The sequence below is a fragment of the Oncorhynchus mykiss genome, unplaced genomic scaffold, assembly GCF_013265735.2.
Source record: "Oncorhynchus mykiss isolate Arlee unplaced genomic scaffold, USDA_OmykA_1.1 un_scaffold_499, whole genome shotgun sequence".
In the NCBI taxonomy this organism is placed as follows: Eukaryota; Metazoa; Chordata; class Actinopteri; order Salmoniformes; family Salmonidae; genus Oncorhynchus; species Oncorhynchus mykiss.
In genome coordinates this window covers 2,693-30,598 of record NW_023493946.1, presented here as the reverse complement: position 1 = coordinate 30,598, position 27,906 = coordinate 2,693, and the positions used below count along the sequence as shown (strand labels likewise).

The following is a 27,906-nucleotide window of genomic DNA, read 5'->3' as shown; positions in this document are numbered from 1 at the left end:
TCAAACCAAGATTCTTTATTTCTGAGCTCAGAGAGAATAACAGAGTTACACAGCGCAGTGTAGACAGTCTGAATTCCTGAAGCATTGGGTGATGAGCACATATCTTTATAGTTTCCTGTTCCTGGGAGGGACTTTATTCATACAAGGACACAGGTGCAGCTGGTTTGCAACACAGAATGATCCTCCCAAGAACAGGAGATTATAATTGGACAGTTTCACAAGGTTAGTCACATACTCAGTTATGTGGACACACAAACAATTAACATTTTCCATTACAGAGTCTGAACATTTTCATTTCATTAAATCATCAGTGGGCTACAATGCAAATGTCAACAATGGAACAAATGCATCACATCCAAATATCACTTGATTATCTGTAGTGCTGGAGGAATGACACACCCAGATAAACACACAGTCAGAGTTTAAAAAAGGACCTTTTAAACACATGGAATCTGATCTACTCTATATTCAAATATTTATATATATTGTTATATATAAATATTGTCATGACGTGGCCCTTTGTAGGTACAGGTTCTGTTATCTCAGGTCGTGAATACCTAAACATATTGTCATGATGTGGCCTTTTCTGGGTATAGATTGTGGCCCAGGTTCTGTTATCTCAGGTCGTAAATTCCTGGCAGAGACTCTATCCCCCTTTTCATACAGAGAGAGACCACAGAGTGAACAAAGGAATTCACATGGCCGCACTCCTAAATCCCCAAAATGGCCAAATTAAACTATATGTCCACCTTTGAGAGTGTGGGAAGGGTCTGTGGACACTTAAGGGACAGTTATGTTGAGTGTGTTTCATTTGGTGACCTCAGAGAGGACAGGAAACACACATAACTATGTCTCTGAATGTGTACATTTCTCAATTATGGGGTTTGCATCTAATTATTGTATGAAATGAATGAGTAAAGATGCAACTATATATGAAATGTGATGTTAAACCTTTAATGTGAGAGATTTGTATTCCTTTAAAAGTTTAACTAAGTCATTGGTCCGTCCCCGAGGGCACAGACATGATCTGGTGTCATGGAACCGCCTATCCTATTGTTACGAATAAAAGCCCCTCCTAAAAAAAATCCTCTTCAGACTGAGCAAACCAATCACAGCGTGAGCTGTGATTGCGAATGGTTTAGACAACGCATACCTTGGTGTAAGCTGAGGTGGCACATTTGAGTTCCAAGACTAGAAAACCATCCCACGTGGAGCATTGGCTACACGGCTGGAAATGGTTCAACTCTGAGACTATCAATTCCAACAGAGTAAGAGCATTGGTAGGTCTGTGGGGGCAGCTAGAAATGATGTAAACCTGGGATGCGAATGACGACAACCGCCGAAACATCTATTCTATGAGAACATTTCTGAATGGTAATCTGAGGTATCCATTCTAACCAAGAAAGACTTTGAACTTCAGGGAAACAGAAGGAGAGAGACTCAGATGAACTCTCCAGCAGACGGACTGGATTCCAACAGATCACAACGGCGTAAATATATATTGACTGCAATTATTCCTGAATGAGTGAGCATTCGTGTGCAAAGGATTAGCATTTAAAATAACATACAGTTGAAGTTGGAAGTTTACATACACTTAGTGGGGCAAAAAAAGTATTTAGTCAGCCACCAATTGTGCAAATTCACTTAAAAAGATGAGAGAGGCCTGTAATTTTCATCATAGGTACACTACAACTATGACAGACAAAATGAGAAGTCAAAAATCCAGAAATATTTATATATAAACAAGTAAACATTCTCTCCTGTGTGGATTCTCACATTTTTTTTACGCTACTGATGAGTAAAATGCCTTCCCCCCAGTCTGAACATTTGTAAGGCTTCTCCCCCATGTGCGGTCTCATGTCTTCTTTCAGGTGTCCTAATTGGGTAAAAACGCATTGCACGCTGGGATCAGTGGTAAGATTTCTTCCCTGTGTGAATTCGCTCATGCACTTTCAGGTTTCCTGACTGGCTAAAACTCTTTCCACACTGAGCGCAAAGGAAAGGCTTCTCCCCTGTGTGTATTCGCAAATGATCTTTGAGGATACCAAACCGCATAAAACTCTTTCCACACTGGGAGCAATGGTGAGGCTTCACTCCTGTGTGTATCCTCTCATGTCTTTTCATGTTAAGTAAATGGTTAAAACTCTTTCCACAATGGGAGCAGTAGTAAGGCTTCTCCCCTGTGTGTATTCGCAAATGATCTTTGAGGATACCTAACTGCGTAAAACTCTTTCCACACTGGGAGCAATGGTGAGGCTTCACTCCTGTGTGTATCCTCTCATGTCTTTTCATGTTAAGTAAATGGTTAAAACTCTTTCCGCAATGGGAGCAGTGGTATGGCTTCTCCCCTGTGTGTATCCTCCCATGTCTTTTCATGTTTCCTAACTGGCTAAAACTATTTCCACACTGGCCACAATGGTATAGCTTCTCTCCTGAGTGTATTCGCTCATGAGCTTTCAGGCTTCCTAACAGGCTAAAACTCTTTCCACACTGGCCGCAATGGTATGGCTTCTCTCCTGTGTGTGTCCTCTCAGGTCTTTTCAGGCTTCCTAACTTGATCTGGGAGCAGAGGTGTTGTCTTGATGTTGTGGAGGTCTTTGGTTCCTCCAAGTTTGGTTTTCCTCCTGCCAAAGACAGTGTTTATATAAAAAGAGACCAGAATGAAACCTCCACTCTCCAATTTTGTGTAAATTTGTTTACATTGCTTTGCCAAGACAATCCATCCACGTGACAGGTGTAGCATATCAAAAAGCTGATTAAACAGCATTACACAGGTGTACCTTGTACTGGGCACAATAAAAAGCCACTCTAAAATGTACAGTTGTCACACAACACAATGCCACAGATGTCTCAAGTTTTGAGGGAGTGTGCAAATGGATTGGGGACTGCAGGAATATCCAGTGGAGCTGCTACCAGAGAATTTAATGTTGCATTCTCTACCATCAGCCGCCTCCAATGTCTTTTTAGAGAATTTGGAAGTCCGTCCAACAGGCCACACAACCGCAGATCAAGGCCCTCCACATTGTCTGAGATCAGCCACCCGGACAACTGATGAAACGGAGGAGTGTTTATCTCTGTAACAAAGCCCTTTTGTGGAGAAAACTAATTCTGATTCGCTGGGCATGGCTCCCAAGTGGGTGGGCTTACGCCCCAACAGACCCACCAATGGCTGCGCCCCTGCCCAGTCATGTGAAGTCCATAGATTAGGACCTAATAAATGTATTTACGTTGACTACTTTCCTAATTTGAACTGTAAATCATTGAAATTGTTGTTTTCATATCTGTTCAGTATATACATACAGTGGGGAGAACAAGTATTTGATACACTGCCGATTTTGCAGGTTTTCCTACTTACAAAGCACGTAGAGGTCAGTCATTTTTATCATAGGTACACTTCAACTGTGAGAGACGGAATCTAAAAATAAAAAAAATCCAGAAAATCACATTGTATGATTTTTAAGTAATTAATTTGCATTTTATTGCATGACATAAGTACTTGATCACCTACCAACCAGTAAGAATTCCAGCTCTCACAGACCTGTTAGTTTTTCTTTAAGAATCCCTCCTGTTCTCCACTCATTACCTGTATTAACTGCAGCTGTTTGAACTCGTTACCTGTATAAAAGACACCTGTCCACACACTCAATCACACAGACTCCAACCTCTCCACAATGGCCAAGACCAGAGAGGGTGTAAGGACATCATGGATAAAATTGTAGACCTGCAAAAGGCTGGGATGGGCTACAGGACAATAGGCAAGCAGCTTGGTGAGAAGGCAACAACTGTTGGAGCAATTATTAGAAAATAATTAGTAACACACTATGCCGTCATGGATTAAAATCCTGCAGCGCACGCAAGGTACTCCCTGCTCAAGCCAGCGCATGTCCAGGCCCGTCTCAAGTTTGCCAATGACCATCTGGATGATCCAGAGGAGGAATGGGAGAAGGTCCTGTGGTATGATGAGACAAAAATAGAGCTTTTTGGTCTAAACTCCACTCGCCGTGTTTGGAGGAAAAGAAGGATGAGTACAACCCCAAGAACACCATCACAACTGTGAAGCATGGAGGTGGAAACATCATTCTTTGGGGATGGATGGATGGGGCCATGTATCGCGAGATCTTGGCCAACAACCTCCTTCCCTCAGTAAGAGTATTGAAGATGGGTCGTGGCTGGGTCTTCCAGCATTACAACGACCCGAAACACACAGCCAGGGCAACTAAGGAGTGGCTCCGTAAGAAGCAACTCAAGGTCCAGGAGTGGCCTAGCCAGTCTCCAGACCTGAACCCAATAGAAAATCGTTGGAGCGAGCTGAAAGTCTGTATTGCCCAGCGAGAGCCCCGAAACCTGAAGGATCTGGAGAAGGTCTGTATGGAGTGGGCCAAAATCCCTGCTGCAGTGTGTGCAAACCTGGTCAAGAACTACAGGAAACATATGATCTCTGTAATTGCAAACAAAGGTTTCTGTACCAAATATTAAATTCTGCTTTTCTGATGTATCAAATACTTATGCCATGCAATAAAATGCAAATTAATTACTTACAAATAATCCAATGTGATTTCCTTGATTTTTGTTTTAGATTCCGTCTCTCACAGTTGAAGTGTACCTATGATAAAAAATTACAGACCTCTACATGCTTTGTAAGTAGGAAAACCTGCAAAATCGGCAGTGTGTCAAATACTTGTTCTCCCCACTGTATATAGAGAACCAGTCAAAGGTGGACACACCTACTCATTCAAGGGGTTTTCTTTATTTTTCAAAACTATTTTCTACATTATAGAATAATAGTGAAGACATCACAACTATGAAATAACACATATGGAATCATGTGTTAAACAAATCAAAATAAATTTTATATTTGAGATTCTTCAAAGTAGCCACCCTTTGTCTTGATGACAGCTTTGCACACTCTTGGCATTCTCTCAACCAGCTTCATGAGGTAGTCATCTGGAAAGCATTTCAATTAACAGGTGTGCCTTGTTTAAATATTCATTTGTGTTTTTCCTTCTTAGTGAGTTTGAGCCAATCAGTTGTCTTGTGACAAGTTAAAGGGGTATACAGAAGACAGCCCTATTTGGTAAAAGACCAAGTCCAAATGGCTCAAATAAGCAAAGAGAAACAACAGCCCATCATTACTTGAAGACATGGTCAGTCAATACCAAATATTTCAAGAACATTGAAAGTTTCTTTAAGCACAGTCGCAAAAAACATCAAAAGCTACGATGAAACTGGCTCTCATGAGGACCTCCACAGGAAAGGAAGACCCAGAGTTACCTCTGCTATGATGAAACTGGCTCTCATGAGGACCTCCACAGGAAAGGAAGACCCAGAGTTACCTCTGCTATGATGGAACTGGCTCTCATGAGGACCTCCACAGGAAAGGAAGACCCAGAGTTACCTCTGCTATGATGAAACTGGCTCTCATGAGGACCTCCACAGGAAAGGAAGACCCAGAGTTACCTCTGCTATGATGAAACTGGCTCTCATGAGGACCTCCACAGGAAAGGAAGACCCAGAGTTACCTCTGCTACGATGAAACTGGCTCTCATGAGGACCTCCACAGGAAAGGAAGACCCAGAGTTACCTCTGCTATGATGAAACTGGCTCTCATGAGGACCTTCACAGGAAAGGAAGACCCAGAGTTACCTCTGCTATGATGAAACTGGCTCTCATGAGGACCTCCACAGGAAAGGAAGACCCAGAGTTACCTCTGCTACGATGAAACTGGCTCTCATGAGGACCTCCACAGGAAAGGAAGACCCAGAGTTACCTCTGCTATGATGAAACTGGCTCTCATGAGGACCTCCACAGGAAAGGAAGACCCAGAGTTACCTCTGCTATGATGGAACTGGCTCTCATGAGGACCTCCACAGGAAAGGAAGACCCAGAGTTACCTCTGCTATGATGAAACTGGCTCTCATGAGGACCTCCACAGGAAAGGAAGACCCAGAGTTACCTCTGCTATGATGAAACTGGCTCTCATGAGGACCTCCACAGGAAAGGAAGACCCAGAGTTACCTCTGCTATGAGGAAACTGGCTCTCATGAGGACCTCCACAGGAAAGGAAGACCCAGAGTTACCTCTGCTATGATGAAACTGGCTCTCATGAGGACCTCCACAGGAAAGGAAGACCCAGAGTTACCTCTGCTATGATGAAACTGGCTCTCATGAGGACCTCCACAGGAAAGGAAGACCCAGAGTTACCTCTGCTATGATGAAACTGGCTCTCATGAGGACCTCCACAGGAAAGGAAGACCCAGAGTTACCTCTGCTATGATGAAACTGGCTCTCATGAGGACCTCCACAGGAAAGGAAGACCCAGAGTTACCTCTGCTATGATGGAACTGGCTCTCATGAGGGCCTCCACAGGAAAGGAAGACCCAGAGTTACCTCTGCTATGATGAAACTGGCTCTCATGAGGACCTCCACAGGGAAGGAAGACCCAGAGTTACCTCTGCTATGATGAAACTGGCTCTCATGAGGACCTTCACAGGAAAGGAAGACCCAGAGTTACCTCTGCTATGATGAAACTGGCCCTCATGAGGACCTCCACAGGAAAGGAAGACCCAGAGTTACCTCTGCTATGATGAAACTGGCTCTCATGAGGACCTCCACAGGAAAGGAAGACCCAGAGTTACCTCTGCTACGATGAAACTGATTTACAGAGTTCAATTAAGAGACACAACTCAACATCAACTGTTCAGAGGAGACTGTGTGAATCAAGAAGCATGAGCAATGGACCGGTGGAAATCTGTCCTTTGGTCTGATGAGTCCAAATTTGAGATTTCCGGTTCCAACCGACATGTCTGTGAGACGCAGAGTAGGTGAACGGATGATCTCCACATGTGTGTTTCCCACCGTGAAGCATTGATGAGCATTCATGAGTGATGGTGCTTTGCTGGTGACACTGTTTGTGATTTATTTAGAATTCAAGTCACACTTAACCAGCATCGCTACCACAGCATTCTGCAGCGATACACAATCCCATCTGGTTTGTGCTTAGTGGGACTATCATTTGTTTTTCAACAGGACAATGACCCAACCACAACCAGGCTGTGTAAGTGCTATTTGACCAAGAAGGAGAGTGATGGAGTGCTGCATCAGATGACCTGGCCTCCACAATCACCCGACCTCAACTCAAATTGAGATGGTTTGGGATGAGTTGGACCGCAGAGTGACGGAAAAGTAGCCAACACGTGCCCAGCATGTGGGAACTCCTTCATAACATCCATATACACCAGTCTATCTTCCTGTCAACTAACACAACTCTGCTGGTTGTCCTGGTAACAGATACCAGTGGACAGATCTATTTATTTGTTCAAACTGAACTACAGCACTTACTTTGATGAGTCAAATCTGATCCTTTCTTCTCTTCTCCTCCTCTCACAGTTCCACTCAGCCCTGTTGTTTTCCTGCAGTCCACCAGCAGCACAGACAACCTCTTCATACCCAGTAGTAAGGTGCTACCGGGAGAGGCACGATAGAGGGACTCCGGGAGGGCGGAAGGGCTAGCATTGTCCTGGTAACCATAAAGAGGGGACACAGACACATATCATTATGGATGCTGATGTCACTGTTGTCATAAAGTGCCTTACAGAAACCCAGACCCAGATAGAGCAAGCTGTATGCTAGACCAGACCAAGCTGTACCATCTGGTGTTCTGATCTGGAGAGACTCTTCTCTGTCTCGTCAGCATCAGGATGTTGTTGAGGCTCCCCAGAGGATCCACGATAGTCATGTCTCTCTCCTGTTTGAACGAGAACATCAAACAGATGGTGAACTTATTACCATCATCAATTATTACTGTCTATTACAGTCATAGGGTCTTATCAGAGGCATTAATATCTCTAAATTAATTGGGTGCCTTTTGTGTCCCTTTGATATTTTAAGTATACATTATGCTCCATTATTACATTTTAAAAGCCTGTTATATATAATTAAATCTCATTTAAAAGTCCCAAAAATATCTGTAGCAATGGCAGATTGACCCTTTAACAATTTATATAGTACTGAACATCACATTGAAGTGAAGAACTTAAGTAGAATGCCCCTTAAAACCACACATTAGTTCAACAACTGCATAGTTTGTGCCCCTGTTTTTAAGACAATACTCACTGGTGTTAATGAGATATTCTGTCTCCTCCTCTTTCACTCCCAAAACGTCTTCCTCCTTCACCTTTACTGAGATAGAACCTTTTAGAGAGGAAGAGGATGCTTTCTCTTCTTTCCCTATAACAGCCTCCTCTTCCTCCTTTTTCATTCTGAAAGGTTCTTTCTCTCCTTTCACTGTAATATCCTCCTCTTCGTCTTTCACGACAATGTTCAGCGGCAGAGCATCTTTCTCTCCTTTCACTGTACTATCCTCCTCTTCGTCTTTCGCGACAATGTTCAGCGCCAGAGCTTCTTTCTCCGGACAGCAGACATCCTCTTCTTCAGCAGGGGATGAGTAGTTAAATGAGCTCATGGTCAGGGATGTTAGCTAGCTAGTTAGCATTAGCGAATAGCCTAGTGCTAGGCTCAGTATCAATCTTTAACAAATTTGCAAATTGAACAAACACATTAGGTTCAAGTTAACGTCAACTGAAATGTGTTTTAAACACTGCGATTAGCTAATGCACATTAACATGGCCTAAAACGTCAATCTTTCAGTTTTATGTTGTCTAGCAAGCTATCGAGGTGGTTGAAAGAGTCCATTATACGTCACGCAAGAAGCATCACCTGAAAGACGCTCATCGCCATCTGCTGGCTGGAGTGGGTAACGCAGTTTGGAAACAATAGTTACTACACTTTTTGTATTGGAAAGAGCTACAACAGGTGTAGTAGACATTACCGTGAAATTCTTACTGACAAGCCCTTAACCAACAATGTAGTTAAAAAAATTAGAGGTAAGAAAATAAGTTACACAATAAAAAAATATACCGTGGCTACAGAGTCAATGAGGAGGCAATATACAGGGGGTACCAGCACAGAGTCAATGTGGAGACTATATACAGGGGGTACCGGTACAGAGTCAATGTGGAGGCTATATACAGGGGGTACCAGTACAGAGTCAATGTGGAGACTATATACAGGGGGTACCGGTACAGAGTCAATGTGGAGGCTATATACAGGGGGTACCAGTACAGAGTCAATGTGGAGGTTGTATACAGGGGGTACCAGTACAGAGACAATGTGGAGGTTGTATACAGGGGGTACCAGTACAGAGTCAATGTGGAGGTTGTATACAGGGGGTACCAGTACAGAGACAATGTGGAGGCTGTATACAGGGGGTACCGGTACAGTGTCAATGTGGAGGCTATATACAGGGGGTACCGGTACAGAGTCAATGTGGAGGCTATATACAGGAGGTACCAGTACAGAGTCAATGTGGAGGCCACATACAGAAGGTACCAGTACAGAGTCAATGTGGAGGCTATATGCAGGGGGGTACCAGTACAGAGTCAATGTGGAGGCTATATACAGGGGGTACCAGTACAGAGTCAATGTGGAGGCCACATACAGGAGGTACCAGTACAGAGTCAATGTGGAGGCTATATACAGGGGGTACCAGTACAGAGTCAATGTGGAGGCTATATACAGGGGGTACCAGTACAGAGTCAATGTGGAGGCTATATACAGGGGGTACCAGTACAGAGTCAATGTGGAGGCTATATACAGGGGGTACCGGTACAGAGTCAATGTGGAGGCTATATACAGGGGGTACCAGTACAGAGTCAATGTGGAGGCTATATACAGGGGGTACCAGTACAGAGTCAATGTGGAGGCTATATACAGGGGGTACCGGTACAGAGTCAATGTGGAGGCTATGTACAGGGGGTACCAGTATAGAGTCAATGTGGAGGCCACATACAGGAGGTACCAGTACAGAGTCAATGTGGAGACCACATACAGGAGGTACCAGTACAGAGTCAATGTGGAGGCTATATACAGGGGGTACCGGTACAGATTCAATGTGGAGGCTATATACAGGAGGTACCAGTACAGAGTCAATGTGGAGGCTATATACAGGGGGTACCGGTACAGAGTCAATGTGGAGGCTATATACAGGGGGTACCAGTACAGAGTCAATGTGGAGGCTATATACAGGAGGTACCAGTACAGAGATAATGTGAAGGCTATATACAGGGGGTACCGGTACAGAGTCAATGTGGAGGCTATATTCAGGAGGTACCAGTACAGAGTCAATGTGGAGGCCACATACAGGAGGTACCAGTACAGAGTCAATGTGGAGGCTATATACAGGGGGTACCAGTACAGAGTCAATGTGGAGGCTATATACAGGGGGTACCAGTACAGAGTCAATGTGGAGGCTGTATACAGGGGGTACCGGTCCAGAGTCAATGTGGAGGTTATATACAGGGGGTACCAGTACAGAGTCAATGTGGAGGCTATATACAGGGGGTACCAGTACAGAGTCAATGTGGAGGCTATACACAGGGGGTACTAGTACAGAGTCAATGTGGGGGCTATATACAGGATGTACCAGTACAGAGTTAATGTGAAGGCTATATACAGGGGGTACCAGTACAGAGTCAATGTGGAGGCTATATACAGGAGGTACCAGTACAGGGTCAATGTGAAGGCTATATACAGGAGGTACCAGTACAGAGTCAATGTGGAGGCTATATATAGGAGGTACCAGTACAGGGTCAATGTGAAGGCTATATACAGGAGGTACCAGTACAGAGTCAATGTGGAGGCTATATATAGGAGGTACCAGTACAGGGTCAATGTGAAGGCTATATATAGGGGGTACCAGTACAGGGTCAATGTGAAGGTTTGCTCGTGTTTCTTGGCCCAAGCTAGTCTCTTCTTCTTTTTGCTGTCCTTGAGTAGTGGTTTCTTTGCAGCAATTCGACCATGAAGGCCTGATTCACACAGTCTCCTCTGAACAGTTGATATTGAGATGTGTCTGTTCATTCAACTCTGTGAAGCATTTATTTGGGCAGCAATTTCTGAGGCTGGTAACTCTAATGAACTTATCCTCTGCAGCAGAAGTAACTCTGGGTCTCAATAAAATGCTAATTAATTACTTAAAAATCATTCAATGTGATTTTCTGGATTTTTGTTTTAGATTCCGTCTCTCATGGTTGAAGCCTGCTATAGACCACCCTCTGCCCCCAGCTGTGCTCTGGACACCATATGTGAACTGATTGCCCCCCATCTATCTTCAGAGCTCGTGCTGCTAGGCGACCTAAACTGGAACATGCTTAACACCCCAGCCACCCTACAATCGAAACTTGATGCCCTCAATCTCACACAAATTATCAATGAACCTACCAGGTACCTCCCCAAAGCCGGAAACACGGGCACCCTCATAGATATCATCCTAACCAACTTGCCCTCTAAATACACCTCTGCTGTTATCAACCAAGATCTCAGCGATCACTGCCTCATTGCCTGCATCCGTAATGGGTCAGCGGTCAAACGACCTCCACTCATCACTGTCCAACGCTCCCTGAAACACTTCAGCGAGCAGGCCTTTCTAATCGACCTGGCCGGGGTATCCTGGAAGGATATTGATCTCATCCCGTCAGTAGAGGATGCCTGGGTATTTTTTTTTAAATGCCTTCCTAACCATCTTAAATAAGCATGCCCCATTCAAGAAATTTAGAACCAGGAACAGATATAGCCCTTGGTTCTCCCCAGACCTGACTGCCCTTAACCAACACAAAAACATCCTATGGCGTTCTGCATTAGCATCGAACAGCCCCCGTGATATGCAGCTGTTCAGGGAAGCTAGAAACCATTATACACAGGCAGTTAGAAAAGCCAAGGTTAGCTTTTTCAAGCAGAAATTTGCTTCCTGCAACACTAACTCAAAAAAGTTCTGGAACACTGTAAAGTCCATGGAGAATAAGAACACCTCCTCCCTGCTGCCCACTGCACTGAAGATAGGAAACACTGTCACCACTGATAAATCCACCATAATTGAGAATTTCAATAAGCATTTTTCTATGGCTGGCCATGCTTTCCACCTGGCTACTCCTACCCCGGTCAACAGCACTGCACCCCCCACAGCAACTCGCCCAAGCCTTCCCCATTTCTCTTTCTCCCAAATCCAGTCAGCTGATGTTCTGACAGAGCGGCAAAATCTGGACCCCTACAAATCAACCCGGGCTAGACAATCTGGACCCTTTCTTTCTAAAATTATCTGCCGAAATTGTTGCCACCCCTATTACTAGCCTGTTCAACCTCTCTTTCGTGTCGTCTGACATTCCCAAAGATTGGAAAGTAGCTGCGGTCATCCCCCTCTTCAAAGGGGGGGACACTCTTGACCCAAACTGCTACAGACCTATATCTATCCTACCTTGCCTTTCTAAGGTCTTTGAAAGCAAAGTCAACCAACAGATTACCGACCATTTCGAATCTCACCATACCTTCTCTGCTATGCAATCTGGTTTCAGAGCTGGTCATGGGTGCACCTCAGCCACGCTCAAGATCCTAAACGATATCTTAACCGCCATCGATAAGAAACATTACTGTGCAGCCGTATTCATTGATCTGGCCAAGGCTTTCAACTCTGTCAATCACCACATCCTCATCGGCAGACTCAACAGCCTTGGTTTCTCAAATGATTGCCTCGCCTGGTTCACCAACTAATTCTCTGATAGAGTTCAATGTGTAAAATCTGAGGGTCTGCTGTCCGGACCTCTGGCAGTCTCTATGGGGGTGCCACAGGGTTCAATTGTTGGACCGACTCTCTTCTCTGTATACATCAATGATGTCGCTCTTGCTGCTGGTGAGTCTCTGATCCACCTCTACGCAGACAACATCATTCTGTATACTTCTGGCCCTTCTTAGGACACTGTGTTAACAACCCTCCAGGCAAGCTTCAATGCCATACAACTCTCCTTCCGTGGCCTCCAATTGCTCTTAAATACAAGTAAAACTAAATGCATGCTCTTCAACCGATCGCTGCCTGCACCTGCCCGCCTGTCCAACATCACTACTCTGGACGGCTCTGACTTAGAATACGTGGACAATTACAAATACCTAGGTGTCTGGTTAGACTGTAAACTCTCCTTCCAGACCCACATCAAACATCTCCAATCCAGAGTTAAATCTAGAATTGGCTTCCTATTTCGCAACAAAGCATCCTTCACTCATGCTGCCAAACATACCCTTGTAAAACTGACCATCCTACCAATCCTCGACTTCGGTGATGTCATTTACAAAATAGCCTCCAATACCCTACTCAACTAATTGGATGCAGTCTATCACAGTGCAATCCGTTTTGTCACCAAAGCCCCATATACTACCCACCATTGCGACCTGTACGCTCTCGTTGGCTGGCCCTCGCTTCATACTCGTCGCCAAACCCACTGGCTCCATGTCATCTACAAGACCCTGCTAGGTAAAGTCCCCCCTTATCTCAGCTCGCTGGTCACCATAGCATCACCCAACTGTAGCATGCCCTCCAGCAGGTATATCTCTCTGGTCACCCCCAAAACCAATTCTTTCTTTGGCTGCCTCTCCTTCCAGTTCTCTGCTACCAATGACTGGAACGAACTACAAAAATCTCTGAAACTGGAAACACTTATCTCCCTCACTAGCTTTAAGCACCAACTGTCAGAGCAGCTCACAGATTACTGCACCTGTACATAGCCCACCTATAATTTAAGCCCAAACAACAACCTCTTTCCCTACTGTATTTATTTTATTTATTTTGCTCCTTTGCACCCCATTATTTTTATTTCTACTTTGCACATTCTTCCACTGCAAATCTACCATTCCAGTGTTTTACTTGCTATATTGTATTTACTTCGCCACCATGGCCTTTTTTTTTGCCTTCACCTCCCTTATCTCACCTCATTTGCTCACATCGTATATAGACTTGTTTATACTGTATTATTGACTGTATGTTTGTTTTACTCCATGTGTAACTCTGTGTCGTTGTATGTGTCGAACTGCTTTGCTTTATCTTGGCCAGGTCACAATTGTAAATGAGAACTTGTTCTCAACTTACCTACCTGGTTAAATAAAGGTGTTCTCAACTTGCCTACCTGGTTAAATAAAGGTGAAATAAATAAATTTAAAAAAAGTGTATCTATGATAAAAAATGACAGATTTCTACATGCTTTGTAAGTAGGAAACACTGGCGATTTGGCAGGCTATCAAATACTTGTTCTCCCCACTGTATAGCCATATTATAAAGTATGAAAAGGCTTGTTCGTTCACATGTCATGAATTCACTATGACATGATATTTGTATACGTTTTTTTTAAAACTTTTATTATGTAATAGATCATATGGGTTGAAAAGTGTTTTATTAGAAAAGTATGAAAATCAAATTAAATATTATTATTCATGTGCCGAATACAACCGGTGTAGACCTTGGTGAAATGCTTACTTACAAGCCCTTCACCAACAATGCAGTTAAGAAAAATACTTGTAAAGTACAAAAAAAGTCCCTCTGACACCGCCTGGTATAGAAGTCCTGAGTGGCAGGAAGCTTGGCCCTAGTGATGTACTGGGCCGTACGCACTGCCCTCTGTAGTGCCTTGCGGTCAGAGGCCGAGCAGTTGCCAAACCAGGCAGTGATGCAATCAGTCAGGATGCTCTCGATGGTGCAGCTGTAGAACGTTTTGAGGATCTGAGGACCCATGACAAATCTTTTCAGTATCCTGAGGGGGAATAGGTTTTGTCATGCCCTCTTCACGACTGTCTTGGTGTGCTTGGACCATGATAGTTTGTTGGTGATGCGGACACCAAGGAACTTGAAACTCTCAACCTGCTCCACTACAGCTCTGTCAATGAGAATGGGGCGTGCTTGGTCCTCCTTTTCCTGTAGTCCACAATCATCTCCTTTATCTTGATCACATTGAGGGAATGGTTGCTGTCCTGGCACCACACGACCAGGTCTCTGACCTCCTCCCTGTAGGCTTTGTTGTTGTTGTCAGTGATCAGGCCTGATGACACTGTTCAATGATGGCGTTGGAGTCGTGTCTGGCCATGCAGTCATGAGTGAACAGGGAGTACAGGAAGGGGCTGAGCATGCACCCCTGAGGGGCTCCCCGTGATGAGGATCAGCGTGGCAGATGTGTTGTTACTTACTCTTACCACCTGGGGATCAAGAAGTCCAGGATCCAGTTGCAGAGGGAGATGTTTAGTCCCAGGTTCCTAAGCTTAAAGATGAGCTTTGAAGGCACTATGGTGTTGAAAGCGGAGCTGTAGTCAATGAATAGCATTCTCACTTTTTTCATCTAGGCAAGTCAGTTAAAGAACAAATTCTTATTTACAATGACAGCCTATGAAAGTTTTTCAGATCTTACAGTTGTCTGCGCCAGACCCTAGCGTGAGAGAAAAGAGCGCTTCCCCTTAGTTAAATGGGGGCTATACATTTTCAAAATTAACACCTACATTTTAACACACGTTATAATTCAACATTTTTTTTACTATTTCTTCCAGATATAGGTGTCCTGTTAGCCCTGAACATTATCCGTTTCCAATTCCCCATCGCAAAGTCTTTTCCGCGCTCCGTCAAAGCTCTGTCCACTTTCCATCCAGGGAAAGATCCGCCTTCGACTTGTTGTTCCTGGGTATGTCTCAACGATAACCGCGGCCATCGCCGTAATTGTTCCCGATTTTCGAAAAGACTGTCCAGCTTATTCATCAGTGTTCTGAAAATATGGTAATCGCGCCATTTAAAACTGAACATTATTTGAAAAAAATGTACATCCTTGCATGCTTTGGAAGATACATATGAACTGACCGTTTTCGAAGCATTTGCACTATCAAATTGTTCACATGCTAAAATCGTCACTCTGGAGTCCGGGGTATACGCCATTGAAGGGCCATTAGATCACTTCGGCCACAGACCTGTTCTTCCAACGCATATCCGGGCAACCTTGAAGCACTCAGGGAGCGTTCCATTTGACACAGCGCTAGTCTTATTTTAAGCCATTCTCTCATCCTTAGCGCTGGAGAAAAACTCTCGGGTTCTGCCGATAAAAGGGTTGGGACACGCTGTCTGTGAATATCTTAACCGTAGATTCCTCCGGGCTGAATATGTAAGACATATGACCCTCGCTTGTACACAAAAATCCTTTAAAACATTCGGGAGCCTCACGCAAAACATCATCCAGGCTTTTGTCGTTGGATTCATGACATGAGCTGCAAAGCACTCCGATAATTGCCCTTGTAGACATATTTTAGATGTTTAATATTCAGGTCTTTATTTTAAAAAATGCTTGTTCTGGACATTTATAAGGCATATGCCACAGCCCAGGACATTCCTGCTTCATCAGATAACAAACATAAGGGCGATAAAACTGGGGGGTGGGGGGGTCATACCCTGTCCACAACTTCAAACACAACCCCCCAGTTCAACCAGGCCCCTAGACATCAATCACCAGGACTACTTCAAAGGATGACATATAGCTATGAAATAACACACACCCCCTAACACGTGACCACTGGAACAGGGGGGACGGGGCGGGGGCACATATTCGGACATGCACAGGTCATCAATCAATCACTTTGCCGCGTGCCTCTACTTTAATCTCTCTCTCTGCTCAACAACACTGACTGTGAATCAATCTGGTTGATTCTTTGCTCAACAACACTGACTGTGAATCAATCTGGTTGATTCTCTGGTTGATTCTCTGCTCAACAACATGGACTGTGAATCAATCTGGTTGATTCTCTGCTCAACAACACTGACTGTGAATCAATCTGGTTGATTCTCTGGTTGATTCTCTGCTCAACAACACTGACTGTGAATCAATCTGGTTGATTCTCTGCTCAACAACACTGATCGCGTCAAACTTTGCTGTGTGTCCAGGCTGTCACTTCTGTCATCAGCTACTAACACCAGTGCTGCACCTTTGTCCTTGTCCCTGGATGACGTCTTCCTGCTCCCTCTTCCATAGTGAGAACACTGATGGCTCAACATGGTTTTCTGAGAGACTGGATGAAGGCATCCTGCTCCCTCTTCCATAGTGGGAACACTGCTGGCTCAACATGGGCTTCCTGGTTATGAAAGAAAGTGTGATGGTCAATGGTAGCCACTCTCATTGTTTGAAGCAGTTGCAGTCTTTGTTGGCATGTATCCAGACCCCAGAATGGTAGTAGAAAGGAGCCTGTTCCCCACATTGCTTCCTCACAATCATTGGCTGCCTCGACCACTCCCCCACCTGACCACAGGACCAGTATTGCTGACTGATCTTCATTCCTACCGCCCTCATCACCACCCCTGAAGTCTCTTCACTGTCTGATCTTCATTCCCACAGCCTTCATCACCACCCCTGGAGTCTCTGCACAGAGTAAGTGAAGATAGTATAAGAAACCTCTCCCATTCTACTTGTCTATTATCTTTGTTTAGAAATAGTCATTTGTGTGACCTACTGATTTTCCCTACAATTTATTTTAAGGATTTAGAAATATAGAAATGGTAGAACCGGAAACTAATATAAAAGGTGTGTACAGCAGTAGTTATATAGGATGATACTGGGCGGAGGCCGGCTAGAGGTGACTATTTAACAGTCTGATGACCTGGAGATAGACCACACATTAAGTATTGTGGTGGCAGCATCATGTTATGGGTATGCTTGTCACTGGCAGGGACTGGAGAGTTTATCAGGATCAAAATAAATATGAAAGGAGCAAAGTGTAGACTTTGTATAGGCACTGTACAGCCTTAACTGTGGAGTGACCCCATAAAATGGGATATCAGCCAACTCAGTGACAACCACAGAACACAACTATGTATAGTTTACACAAATATGAGTCTCTTAGCTCTTTTTGCAGGACTTTGACTGTGATACATCACCCTCCATAACCAACCTATTGTGTGTATTGAACATTCATATTGAACAGCCTTACCTATAGAGTAGCACCACCACCCATCAGCCCATTCTCTTCTTGATGTCAAAGCTGCATTGTATTGCTGCTATAGGAGTTTATGATTAATAATCCTATTTACTTCAAGCCCCACTAAGATGTCACCATACTATTCATTTAAAGCCCCTCTGTCAGATATACATCATCAGAGTGGGAAACCAACTGACATGGAAACAATGGAGCAAATGTATCACTATCAGAGGGGTGAATTATGACATCAGATAGAACTACTCAGACATTCCAAATATCACTTGATTATCGAGGGGTGAATTATGACATCAGATAGAACTACTCAGACATTCCAAATATCACTTGATTATCGAGGGGTGTATTATGACATCATATAGAACTACTCAGACATTCCAAATCAGGCTTCATCCACATCATGAAGGTGGATATTGATCCAACCATTTCAAAAGTAATGACCGGGCTGACGAAAACAGGATATGCCTGAATATTTTTATAAATGCTGACAGACGATATGTTAGTTTGTCTGACATGGTTGGGTCTTTTTGTGCCAGTATAAACGTTTTAGTGAGAAATGGCGATGGAAACTCCTTTATGTACAAATATTTATATATCAATGATGACTAATTATGTATACATTTCAATCAGGACTGACTAATCAGAATACTAGCGTGTTACTGTATATGTACTAACCCGAATACTATTATGTTACTGTATATGTACTAATCAGAATACTATTCTGTATATGTATGAGTTTTCTTTCTTGATCCCAGTACTGAAAATAATGTGTGTGTGAATGTGGTCAAGAGTTTAGAACAATGACGGTCTGTTCCTTGGTACAAATGAATGAACTATATCTCCAAACTGACTAGAATGCTTATCTACACTAGCTGACCTTGGCTCAAGGCCTTGGCTCAAGGCGAGGAGGGAAAGCTTGAGAACTATAGAGCCTTTCTACCAGTGTCAAGAAGAGACGGAACATTTAGAAAACGCTGACGTCATTTTCCGTTTATAACCTGTGGTAAAATGTGTACTCAGTACTCTCTTGAATAAACTCTGCTGTCTGATTTAAGACTGGGCTCTGTCTATCATTATAGAATAAGGGAATTACAATTCCTTATGAATTGACAGAGTGTTTAATTTTAATTGGGTATTAAAACAGAGAGCAATTTAATTCCTTCAACAAATAACCCTCATATCTGAGTTAACTTGGAGTCACGTGATGATATGTTGTGTGGTCCTCCCTCTATGACTTGGAAAACCATGTCGTTTATTAGGCTACAGATGAAATAAGTTATGAACTTCACAGGGTGGTGAAACTACATGTGATGAGCTTGATGCTCCTTTCCAATACATTTTGAGGGTCTTAATCTGGTGACATGATGACCGATGCTTGGTTGCCATTTGACAAATAAAATAATTGCTCTCACCCATGATAATCTCATCAATCGGGTAACAACGTTTATTCAACCAGTGGGAGCGTTGTAAATGCCCCCAGGAAAGTCGAAAGAGGAACTCTTCATTGAGACAATGATAAACAGCAATCTGTGGGAGAGTTGTGGTGGATATTATAAAATAAGGATGTGCTGGAGTCCAAGTCAAACCAAGATTCTTTATTTCTGAGGTCAAATCAAATGACATTTTATTTGTCACATACACATGGTTAGCAGATGTTAGTGCGAGTGTAGCGAAATGCTTGTGCTTCTAGTTCCGACAATGCAGTAATAACCAACAAGTAATCTAGCTAACAATTCCAAAACTACTACCTTATAGACACAAGTGTAAGGGGATATGTACATAAAGATATATGAATGAGTGATGGTACAGAGCGGCATAGGCAAGATACAGTAGATGGTATTGAGTGCAGTATATACATATGAGATGAGTATGTAAACAAAGTGGCATAGTTAGTGGCTAGTGATACATGTATTACATAAAGATGCAGTAGATGATATAGAGTACAGTATATACGTATATATATGAGATGAATAATGTAGGGTATGTAAACCTTATATTAGATAGCCTTGTTTAAAGTGGCTAGTGATATATTTTACATAATTTCCCATCAATTCCCATTATTAAAGTGGCTGGAGTTGAGTCAGTGTGTTGGCAGCAGCCACTCAATGTTAGTGGTGGCTGTTTAACAGTCTGATGGCCTTGAGATAGAAGCTGTTTTTCAGTCTCTCGGTCCCAGCTTTGATGCACCTGTACTGACCTCGCCTTCTGGATGATAGCGGGGTGAACAGGCAGTGGCTCGGGTGGTTGTTGTCCTTGATGATCTTTATGGCCTTCCTGTGACATCGGGTGGTGTAGGTGTCTTGGAGGGCAGGTAGTTTGCCCCCGGTGATGCGTTGTGCAGACCTCACTACCCTCTGGAGAGCCTTACGGTTGTGGGCGGAGCAGTTGCCGTACCAGGCGGTGATACAGCCCAACAGGATGCTCTCGATTGTGCATCTGTAGAAGTTTGTGAGTGCTTTTGGTGACAGGCCGAATTTCTTCAGCCTCCTGAGGTTGAAGAGGCGCTGTTGCGCCTTCTTCATGATGCTGTCTGTGTGGGTGGACCAATTCAGTTTGTCTGTGATGTGTATGCCGAGGAACATAAAACTTACTACCCTCTCCACTACTGTTCCATCGATGTGGATAGGGGGGTGTTCCCCCTGCTGTTTCCTGAAGTCCACAATCATCTCCTTAGTTTTGTAGGTCAAATATATGTTTGAGTATACCCTGTACCATTTAATTTCATATGGTAAAGACAGGTAAACACATTGTCGGTCAACAATATAAGACAATGGGAGCACTGTGTATGTTCTCTGATGAATTTTAAGCCAATGTGATGTGAAATATCAATATACACGCTAAGAGAAGTAATTTCTCTCTCCGGTGTGGATTCTCTAATGACGTTTAAATGACTGTTATGAGTACTATGTTTTCCCACAGTCTGAGCTTTTCTAAGCCTTCTCCTCTGTGTGCAGTCTAATGTGTTCTTTCAGGCTTCCTAAATGGGCAAAAGCTTTGCACCCTGGGAGGAGTGGTAAGGCTTCTGCCCTGTGTGTATTCTCTCATGTCGTTTCAGCGTCCCTGAATTGTTGAAACACTTTCCACACTGGGAGCAGTGGTAAGGCTTCTCTCCTGTGTGTATTCTCTCATGCCGTTTCAGCTTTCCTGAATGGTTGAAACGCTTTCCACACTGGGAGCAGTGGTAAGGCTTCTCCCCTGTGTGTATTCTCTCGTGTTGGTTCAGGAATGCTTTCCGGCTGAAACTCTTTCCACACTGGGAGCAGTGGTAAGGCTTCTCTCCTGTGTGTATTCTCTCGTGTTGTTTCAGCTCCACCGAACGGACGAAACGCTTTACACATTGGGAGCAGTGGTAAGGCTTCTCTCCTGTGTGTATTCTCTCATGCAGTTTCAGGTTTCCTCTCTGGTTGAAACCCTTTCCACACTGGTAGCAGTGGTAAGGCTTCTCCCCTGTGTGTATTCTCTCATGCTGTTTCAGCACCTCCAAATGGACGAAACACTTTCCACAATGGGAGCAGTGGTAAGGCTTCTCTCCTGTGTGTATTCTCTCATGTAGTTTCAGCTCCCCCGACTGGTTGAAACACTTTCCACATTGGGAGCAGTGGTAAGGCTTCTCTCCTGTGTGTATTCTCTCATGAGCTTTCAGGTTTGCTTTCCGATTGAAACTCTTTCCACACTGGAGCAGTGGTAAGGCTTCTCTCCTGTGTGTATTCTCTCATGTTGTTTCAGGTTTACTCTCTGGTTGAAACACTTTCCACATTGGGAGCAGTGGTAAGGCTTCTCTCCTGTGTGTATTCTCTCATGTTGTTTCAGCTCCCCCGACTGGTTGAAACACTTTCCACATTGGGAGCAGTGGTAAGGCTTCTCTCCTGTGTGTATTCTCTCATGGGCTTTCAGGTGTGCTTTCTGGTGAAAACTCTTTCCACACTGGGAGCAGTGGTAAGGCTTCTCCCCTGTGTGCATTTTCTCATGTTGTTTCAGGTCCCATAACCGGTTACAACTCTTTCCACAGTGGGAGCAGTGGTGTCGTCTTGCTAGTTTGGACGTCCCTGGCTCTGGTTCCTCCGAGTCTGGCCTTTCTCCTGCCAAAGACAGTGTTATTTTTAAATAGAGACCCGAATGAAACCACATGATAAAACAACCTTGCTACGAGGGTAAATCCTAAATCAGATCTCTCAATAACCCGAGGCCAGTTTTAAAAAATCTTAGTGTGATTTTAAAACAAATGTAGAGCTTCCTGGTAATTACTGATATGTTTTAAATTACTTATTTTATTCATCCTGTTTTAAAAGTCAGAACACAAAAACCTGGACAGTTCTAGGACACCGAAGACACAGGACGTCACTGGATTCCAATTGAACAGGTGGTTCTAAATATATAACATTCATAGCTGTATGATACAGAATGTGACCTACACACTTCTTAAACATAAAATAACTAAAGAAGTAATTTGTGTGGAGGTCCAAAACTTGTTTTTACGTCGAAGATACAAAGCACATCAGTAACATCTCCCCGTTGTTGAAAGGGTTCGACACATGCTGTTTAAATGGACCAATTTCTTAGTTAGACATTCACAGATTTTCAACATTTTGATTATCGCTGATGTCATATTTTGGGTAAAGTAAAAATAAGGTGAAGTATTTGGGTAAATGTTCCTAAAACTGATAGTAACTACAATAAACAAAATATAAACGCAACATGTAAAGTGTTGGATGTTTCATGAGCATCACTGTTAGTCAACATTTATTCTTTGCCAAGATAATCCATCCACCTGACAGGTGTGGCATATCAAGAAGCTGATTGAACAGCTTGCTTATTACACAGGTGCACCTTGTGCTGGGATAATAAAAGGCTACTCGAAAATGTGCAGTTTGTTCACACAACAATGCCACAGGTCTCTGAGGGAGCGGCAATTGGCATGCTGATTGCAGGAATGTCCACTGGAGCTGTTAGGAAATGTAATGTACAGTACCAGTCGAAGGTTGGACTTACCTACTCATTCAAGGGTTTTTCTTTATTTTTACTATTTTCTACATTGTAGAATAATAAAGACATCAAAATGATTCAAAACACATGGAATCATGTAGTAACCACAAGTGTTAAATCAAAATATATATTTTATTCTTCAAAAGTTGCCACCCTTGCTTTCTCTCAACCAGCTTCACCTGGAATCCTTTTCCAACAGTCTTGTAGGCATCCCACATATGTTGAGAACTTGTAGGCCGCTTTCCTTCACCTCTGCGATCCAACTCATCCCAAACCATCTTGATTTGTTGAGGTCGGGGGATTGTGTAGGCCAGGTCATCTGATGCAGCACTCCATCACTCTCCTACTTAATCAAATAGCTCTTACACAACCTGGAGGTGTGTTGGGTCATTGTCCTGTTGAAAAACAAATGACAGTGGGACTAATCCCAAACCAGATGGGATGGCATATCGCTGCAGAATGCTGTGGTAGTCCATGCTGGTTAAGTGTGACTTGAATAAATAAATCACTGACATTGTCAATAGCAAAGCACCCGCACACCATCACATCTCCTCCTCCATGCTTCACGGTGGGAACCACACATGCGGAGATAATCTGTTCATCTACACCTCGTCTCACAAAGACATGACGCTCGGAACCAAATACTCAAATTAAGACTCATCAGACCCAAGGACAGATATCCACCGGTCTAATGTCCATTGCTCATGTTTCTTGGCCCAAGCAAGTCTCTTCTTCTTATTGGTGTCCTTTAGTAGTGGTTTCCTTGCAGAAATTCGACCATGAAGGCCTGATTCACGCAGTCTCCTCTGAACCGATGATGTTGAGATGCGTCTGTTACTTGAACTTTGTGAAGCATTTATTTGGGCTGCAATTTCTACGGCTGGTAACTCTAATGAACTTATGCATCAGAAGTAACTCTGGGTCTTCCATTCGTGTGGTGGTCCTTAAGTAATGATGGACTGTTGCTTCTCTTTGCTTATTTGAGCTGTTCTTGACATAATATGGACTTCACCTTTTACCCAATAGGGCTTATCTTCTGTATACCCCCATACCTTGTCACAACTGATTGGCTCAAACACATTAAAACCTGTTATGGCACATTAACTCTTGAAACTAGGGGGCACTATTTTAATTTATGGAAAAATAACGTTCCCAAAGTAAACAGGCTATTTCTCAGGACCAGGTACAAGAATATGCATATAATTGACAGCTTAGGATAGAAAACACTCAAGATTGTCTGTGAATATAACAGAACTGATATTGCAGGCGAAAAGCCTGAGAAAAATCCAATCAGGAAGTGACTCTTATTTTGAAGCCTCTGCATTCCTATGCATCCCTATTTACCATTGAAAGGGATATCAACCAGATTCCTTTTATATGGCTTCCCTAATGTGTCTTCAGTCACTAGACATAGTTTCAGGCTTTTATTTTGAAAAATGAGCGTGAACGACAACATTGCGTCAGTGGTCAGGTGGTGGCTCTCAGAGTGATTTGTGCGTAATAGACAAAGGCGGCCATTGATATATTATCGAATAGATATTTGAAAAACACCTTGAGGATTGATTATAAAAAACATTTGCCATGTTTCTGTCGATATTATGGATCTAATTTGGAGTTTTTTTTCGGCGTTGTCGTGATCACAACTTCCGGTGGATTTCTCAACAAAACGTGAAGAATAAACAGAGGTATTTTGGCTATAAAAAATAATCTTTATGGAACAAAATTAACATTTGCTGTCTAACTGGGAGTCTCGCGAGTGAAAACATCCGAAGCTCAAAGGTAAACGATTTAATTGGATTGCTTTTCTGATTTTCGTGACCAAGCTCCCTGCTGCTAGCTGGACATAATGCTATGCTAGGCTATCGATAAACTTACACAAATGCTTGTCTTGCTTTGGCTGTAAAGCATAATTTCAAAATCTGAGATGACAGGGTGATTAACAAAAGGCTAAGCTGTGTTTCACTATATTTCACTTGTGATTTCATGAATATGAATATTTTCTAGTAAGAATGTTTGTCTGTTGCGTTATGCTAATTAGTGTAGTTGATGACAATTCTCCCGGAAACGGGAGGACTAGTTAGAGCGGTAGGCCAGTAACCGAGAGATTGCTGGATTGAATCCCCGAGTTGACAAGGTAAAACTCTGTCGTTCTGCCCCTGAACAAGGCAGTCCTAGGCCGTCATTGAAAAAAATTAATTTGTTCTTAACTGACTTGTCTAGTTAAATAAAGGTTACATTTTAAAAGAAAAACTCTTTATCCAAAATATAGCAGGGGTTGTAAAGCCATTTTTATCATCAATTTCGCTCAGCCAATCAGTCATTTGCAAGTGCTGTGCTTGTTGAATGAACTTCCCTATAAGCTAAAAGTCTATATTTGTTTACTGTAAAATAGCAGTGTATCTGGTCAAATATTTTTTTCCCCAAAATTGTAAGGGTTGGTAACAGTCTGATTGGTCAGCTATTTAAGCCAGTAAAGGCAGCTTTACTATTCTTGGGTAGTGGAATGACTTTAGCTTCCCTCCAAGCCTGAGGGCACACACTTTCTAGTAGGCTTAAATTAAAGACAAGGCAAATAAGAATGGCAATATCGGCCGCTATTATCCTCAATTTTCCATCCACGTTGTCAGACACCAGTGACTTGTCATTGTTGATTTTATTTGCACAAAATTTCATTGAAGATTCTCCAAAGATTTTTTACAATCATTCTTCATGTATTTTATCTTTGTTTCATTGTGTACTATCTTCTTTTTACTCAGTTTAGTCAAATGATGTCTCAATTTGCAATAGGTTTGCCAATCAGTTATTCAGCCAGACCTATATGCCATCTCTTTTGCCTCCCTCTTCATCATACCATTTTTTAAATTCCTCATCAATTCACGTGGATTTAACAGTTTTTACAGTCATTTTCTTAATGGGTGCATGCTTATTAGTAACTGGGATAAGCAGTTTCAAATGTGTCAAGGGCAGTGTCTGGTTGCTCATCATTACACACCACGGACCAACAAATATTATTTACATCAACAACATAGGAATCACTACAAAAAAATGTATGACCTCTTATACACAATATTAGTCCCAGCCTTTGGAACGGTGGTTTTCCTAGACATGGCTCCTATATTGTGATCACTACATCTGGTGGATCTGGATACTGCTTTAAAACCCATTTCTGCAGCATTGGTAAAGATATGATCAAAACATGTTGATGATTTCATTCCTCTACTGTTTGTAACTACCCTGGTAGGTTGATTGATAACCTGAACCAGGTTGCCGGCACTGGTTACAGTTTGAAGCTTTTGCTTGAGTAGGCAGCCTGATCACAGTTTTTCTTCAGTACTAGTTAATTAATGACCAAAGTCTTGAGTTTAGTTTGCCTTTTCAACAGTCTAGTAAAGATAGGGGCGTTGACTGGGACAGGCAATGTAACATCCATAATGTTTTAAGGAAAAGCTTTTGTAAAACAAGCACCTTACATTGGATCATCTTGAAACTTTCTCTCTAAAGCTGACTTTAATCAAGGTTTTATATGGTCTATTGGTTTCTCTCTTTCATTGGCAGAATCCTTTTTCAGTGTTATGATATTCATAACATCCATATACACCAGTCTATCTTCCTGTCAACTAACAGAACTCTGCTGGTTGTCCTGGTAACAGATACCAGTGGGCAGATCGATTGTATTTGTTCAAACTAAACTACTTACTTTGATGTGTCAAATCTGATCCTTTCATCTCTTCTCCTCCTCTCACAGTTCCACTCAGCCCTGTTGTTTTCCTGCAGTCCACCAGCAGCACAGACAACCTCTTCATACCCAGCAGTAAGGTGCTACCGGGAGAGGCACGATACAGGGACTCCGGGAGGGAGGAAGGGCAAGTGTTGTCCTGCTAACCATAAAGAGGGGACACAGACGCACATCATTATGGATGCTGATGTCACTGTTGTCATAAAGTGCTTTACAGAAACCCAGCCCACAAGCGAGAGAAAGCTGTTTGCTCGTCCAGACCAAGCTGTACCATCTGGTGTTCTGATCTGGAGAGACTCTTCTCTGCCTCGTCAGCATCAGGATGTTGTTGAGGCTCCCCAGAGGATCCACCATAGTCATGTCTCTCTCCTGTGTGAACAAGAACATCAAATGAGTAGTAAACTCCCTTTGATATTTTAAGTAGAACATATGCTTCAATATTGAATTTTAAAAGCCTGTTATACTAGATGAGGGGAACTTTAATATAGACAACATGGAGAATTCAATACATCTAATTGAAAAGTCCCTAAAATATATGAACCAATGGCAGATTGACCCTTTAACAATTCCTACAGTACCTAAGAACATATTCAAGTGTAGAACTTCAGTAGAATGCCCCTTTAAAACCACACATTAGCTCAACAACGGCATAGTTTGTGTCCCTGTTGAAGACAGTACTCACTGGTGTTAATCTGATATTCTGTCTCTTCCTCTTTCACTCCAAAAACGTCTTCCTCCTTCACCTTTATTGAGATATCATCCTGTTCCTCTCTAAACGGTTCTTTCTCTTCTATCACTATAACAGCCTCCTCTTCCTCCTTTTTCATTCTGAAATCTTCTTCCTTCACTATAACAGCATCTTCTTCCTTCACTATAACAGTCTCCTCTTCCTCCTTTTTCATTCTGAAATGTTCTTCCACTATAACAGCATCTTCTTCCTTCACTATAACAGTCTCCTCTTCCTCCTTTTTCATTCTGAAATGTTCTTCCACTATAACAGCATCTTCTTCCTTCACTATAACAGCCTCATCTTCCTCCTTTTTCATTCTAAAAGCTTCTTTCTCTTCTTTCACTGTAACCTCATCCTCTTCTTCAATGTTCAGCGCCAGAACTTCTTTCTCCAAACAGCAGACCTCCTCTTCTTTAGCAGGGGATGAGTACTTTAATGAGCTCATGGTCAGGGATGTTAGCTAGCTAGTTAGCATTAGCGACTAGCCTAGTGCTAGGCTCAGCATCAATCTTTAACAAGTTTGCAAATTAGGTTACAGTTAACCAGTTAATACGTCAACAGAACTGTGTTTAAAACACTGAGATTAGATAATGTACATTAACATGGTCTAAAGCGTCAATCTTTCACTTTT

At 42.9% G+C, this 27,906-nt stretch overlaps 1 protein-coding gene and 1 pseudogene across 4 annotated transcripts; both read right to left on the bottom strand.

Annotated features, from left to right (window-relative positions):
• Positions 1–27,906, bottom strand: LOC118958718 (zinc finger protein OZF-like). 4 transcript variants are annotated; one of them, XM_036974371.1, is made up of 6 exons: positions 27,475–27,906; positions 27,228–27,351; positions 26,817–26,914; positions 26,666–26,687; positions 7,339–7,497; positions 1–2,624 (listed from the first exon to the last, which is right to left on the bottom strand). In XM_036974371.1, the coding sequence occupies exons 1-6, from the start codon at positions 27,718–27,720 to the stop codon at positions 1,909–1,911; spliced, it is 1,365 nt and encodes a 454-aa protein (XP_036830266.1). In that variant the 5' UTR covers positions 27,721–27,906; the 3' UTR covers positions 1–1,908. The 4 variants fall into 4 exon arrangements, with proteins under 4 accessions (XP_036830266.1, XP_036830264.1, XP_036830265.1 ...); XM_036974369.1 differs by having other exon boundaries at positions 27,228–27,380; positions 27,477–27,906; XM_036974370.1 differs by lacking the exon at positions 26,666–26,687 and having other exon boundaries at positions 7,339–7,516; positions 27,228–27,380; positions 27,477–27,906.
• LOC118958719 lies at positions 20,536–21,842 on the bottom strand (annotated as a pseudogene).

Coding starts and splice junctions, on each gene's coding strand:
- LOC118958718 (XM_036974369.1), bottom strand. CDS start 27,720: ATGAGCTCATTAAAGTACTCATCCCCTGCTAAAGAAGAGGAGGTCTGC. Junction 27,381..27,476: donor TGTTATAGTGAAGGAAGAAG/ATGCTGTTATAG, acceptor TGAAGGAAGAAG/ATTTCAGAATGAAAAAGGAG. Junction 26,915..27,227: donor AGAATATCAGATTAACACCA/GTGAGTACTGTC, acceptor TTGTTCACACAG/GAGAGAGACATGACTATGGT.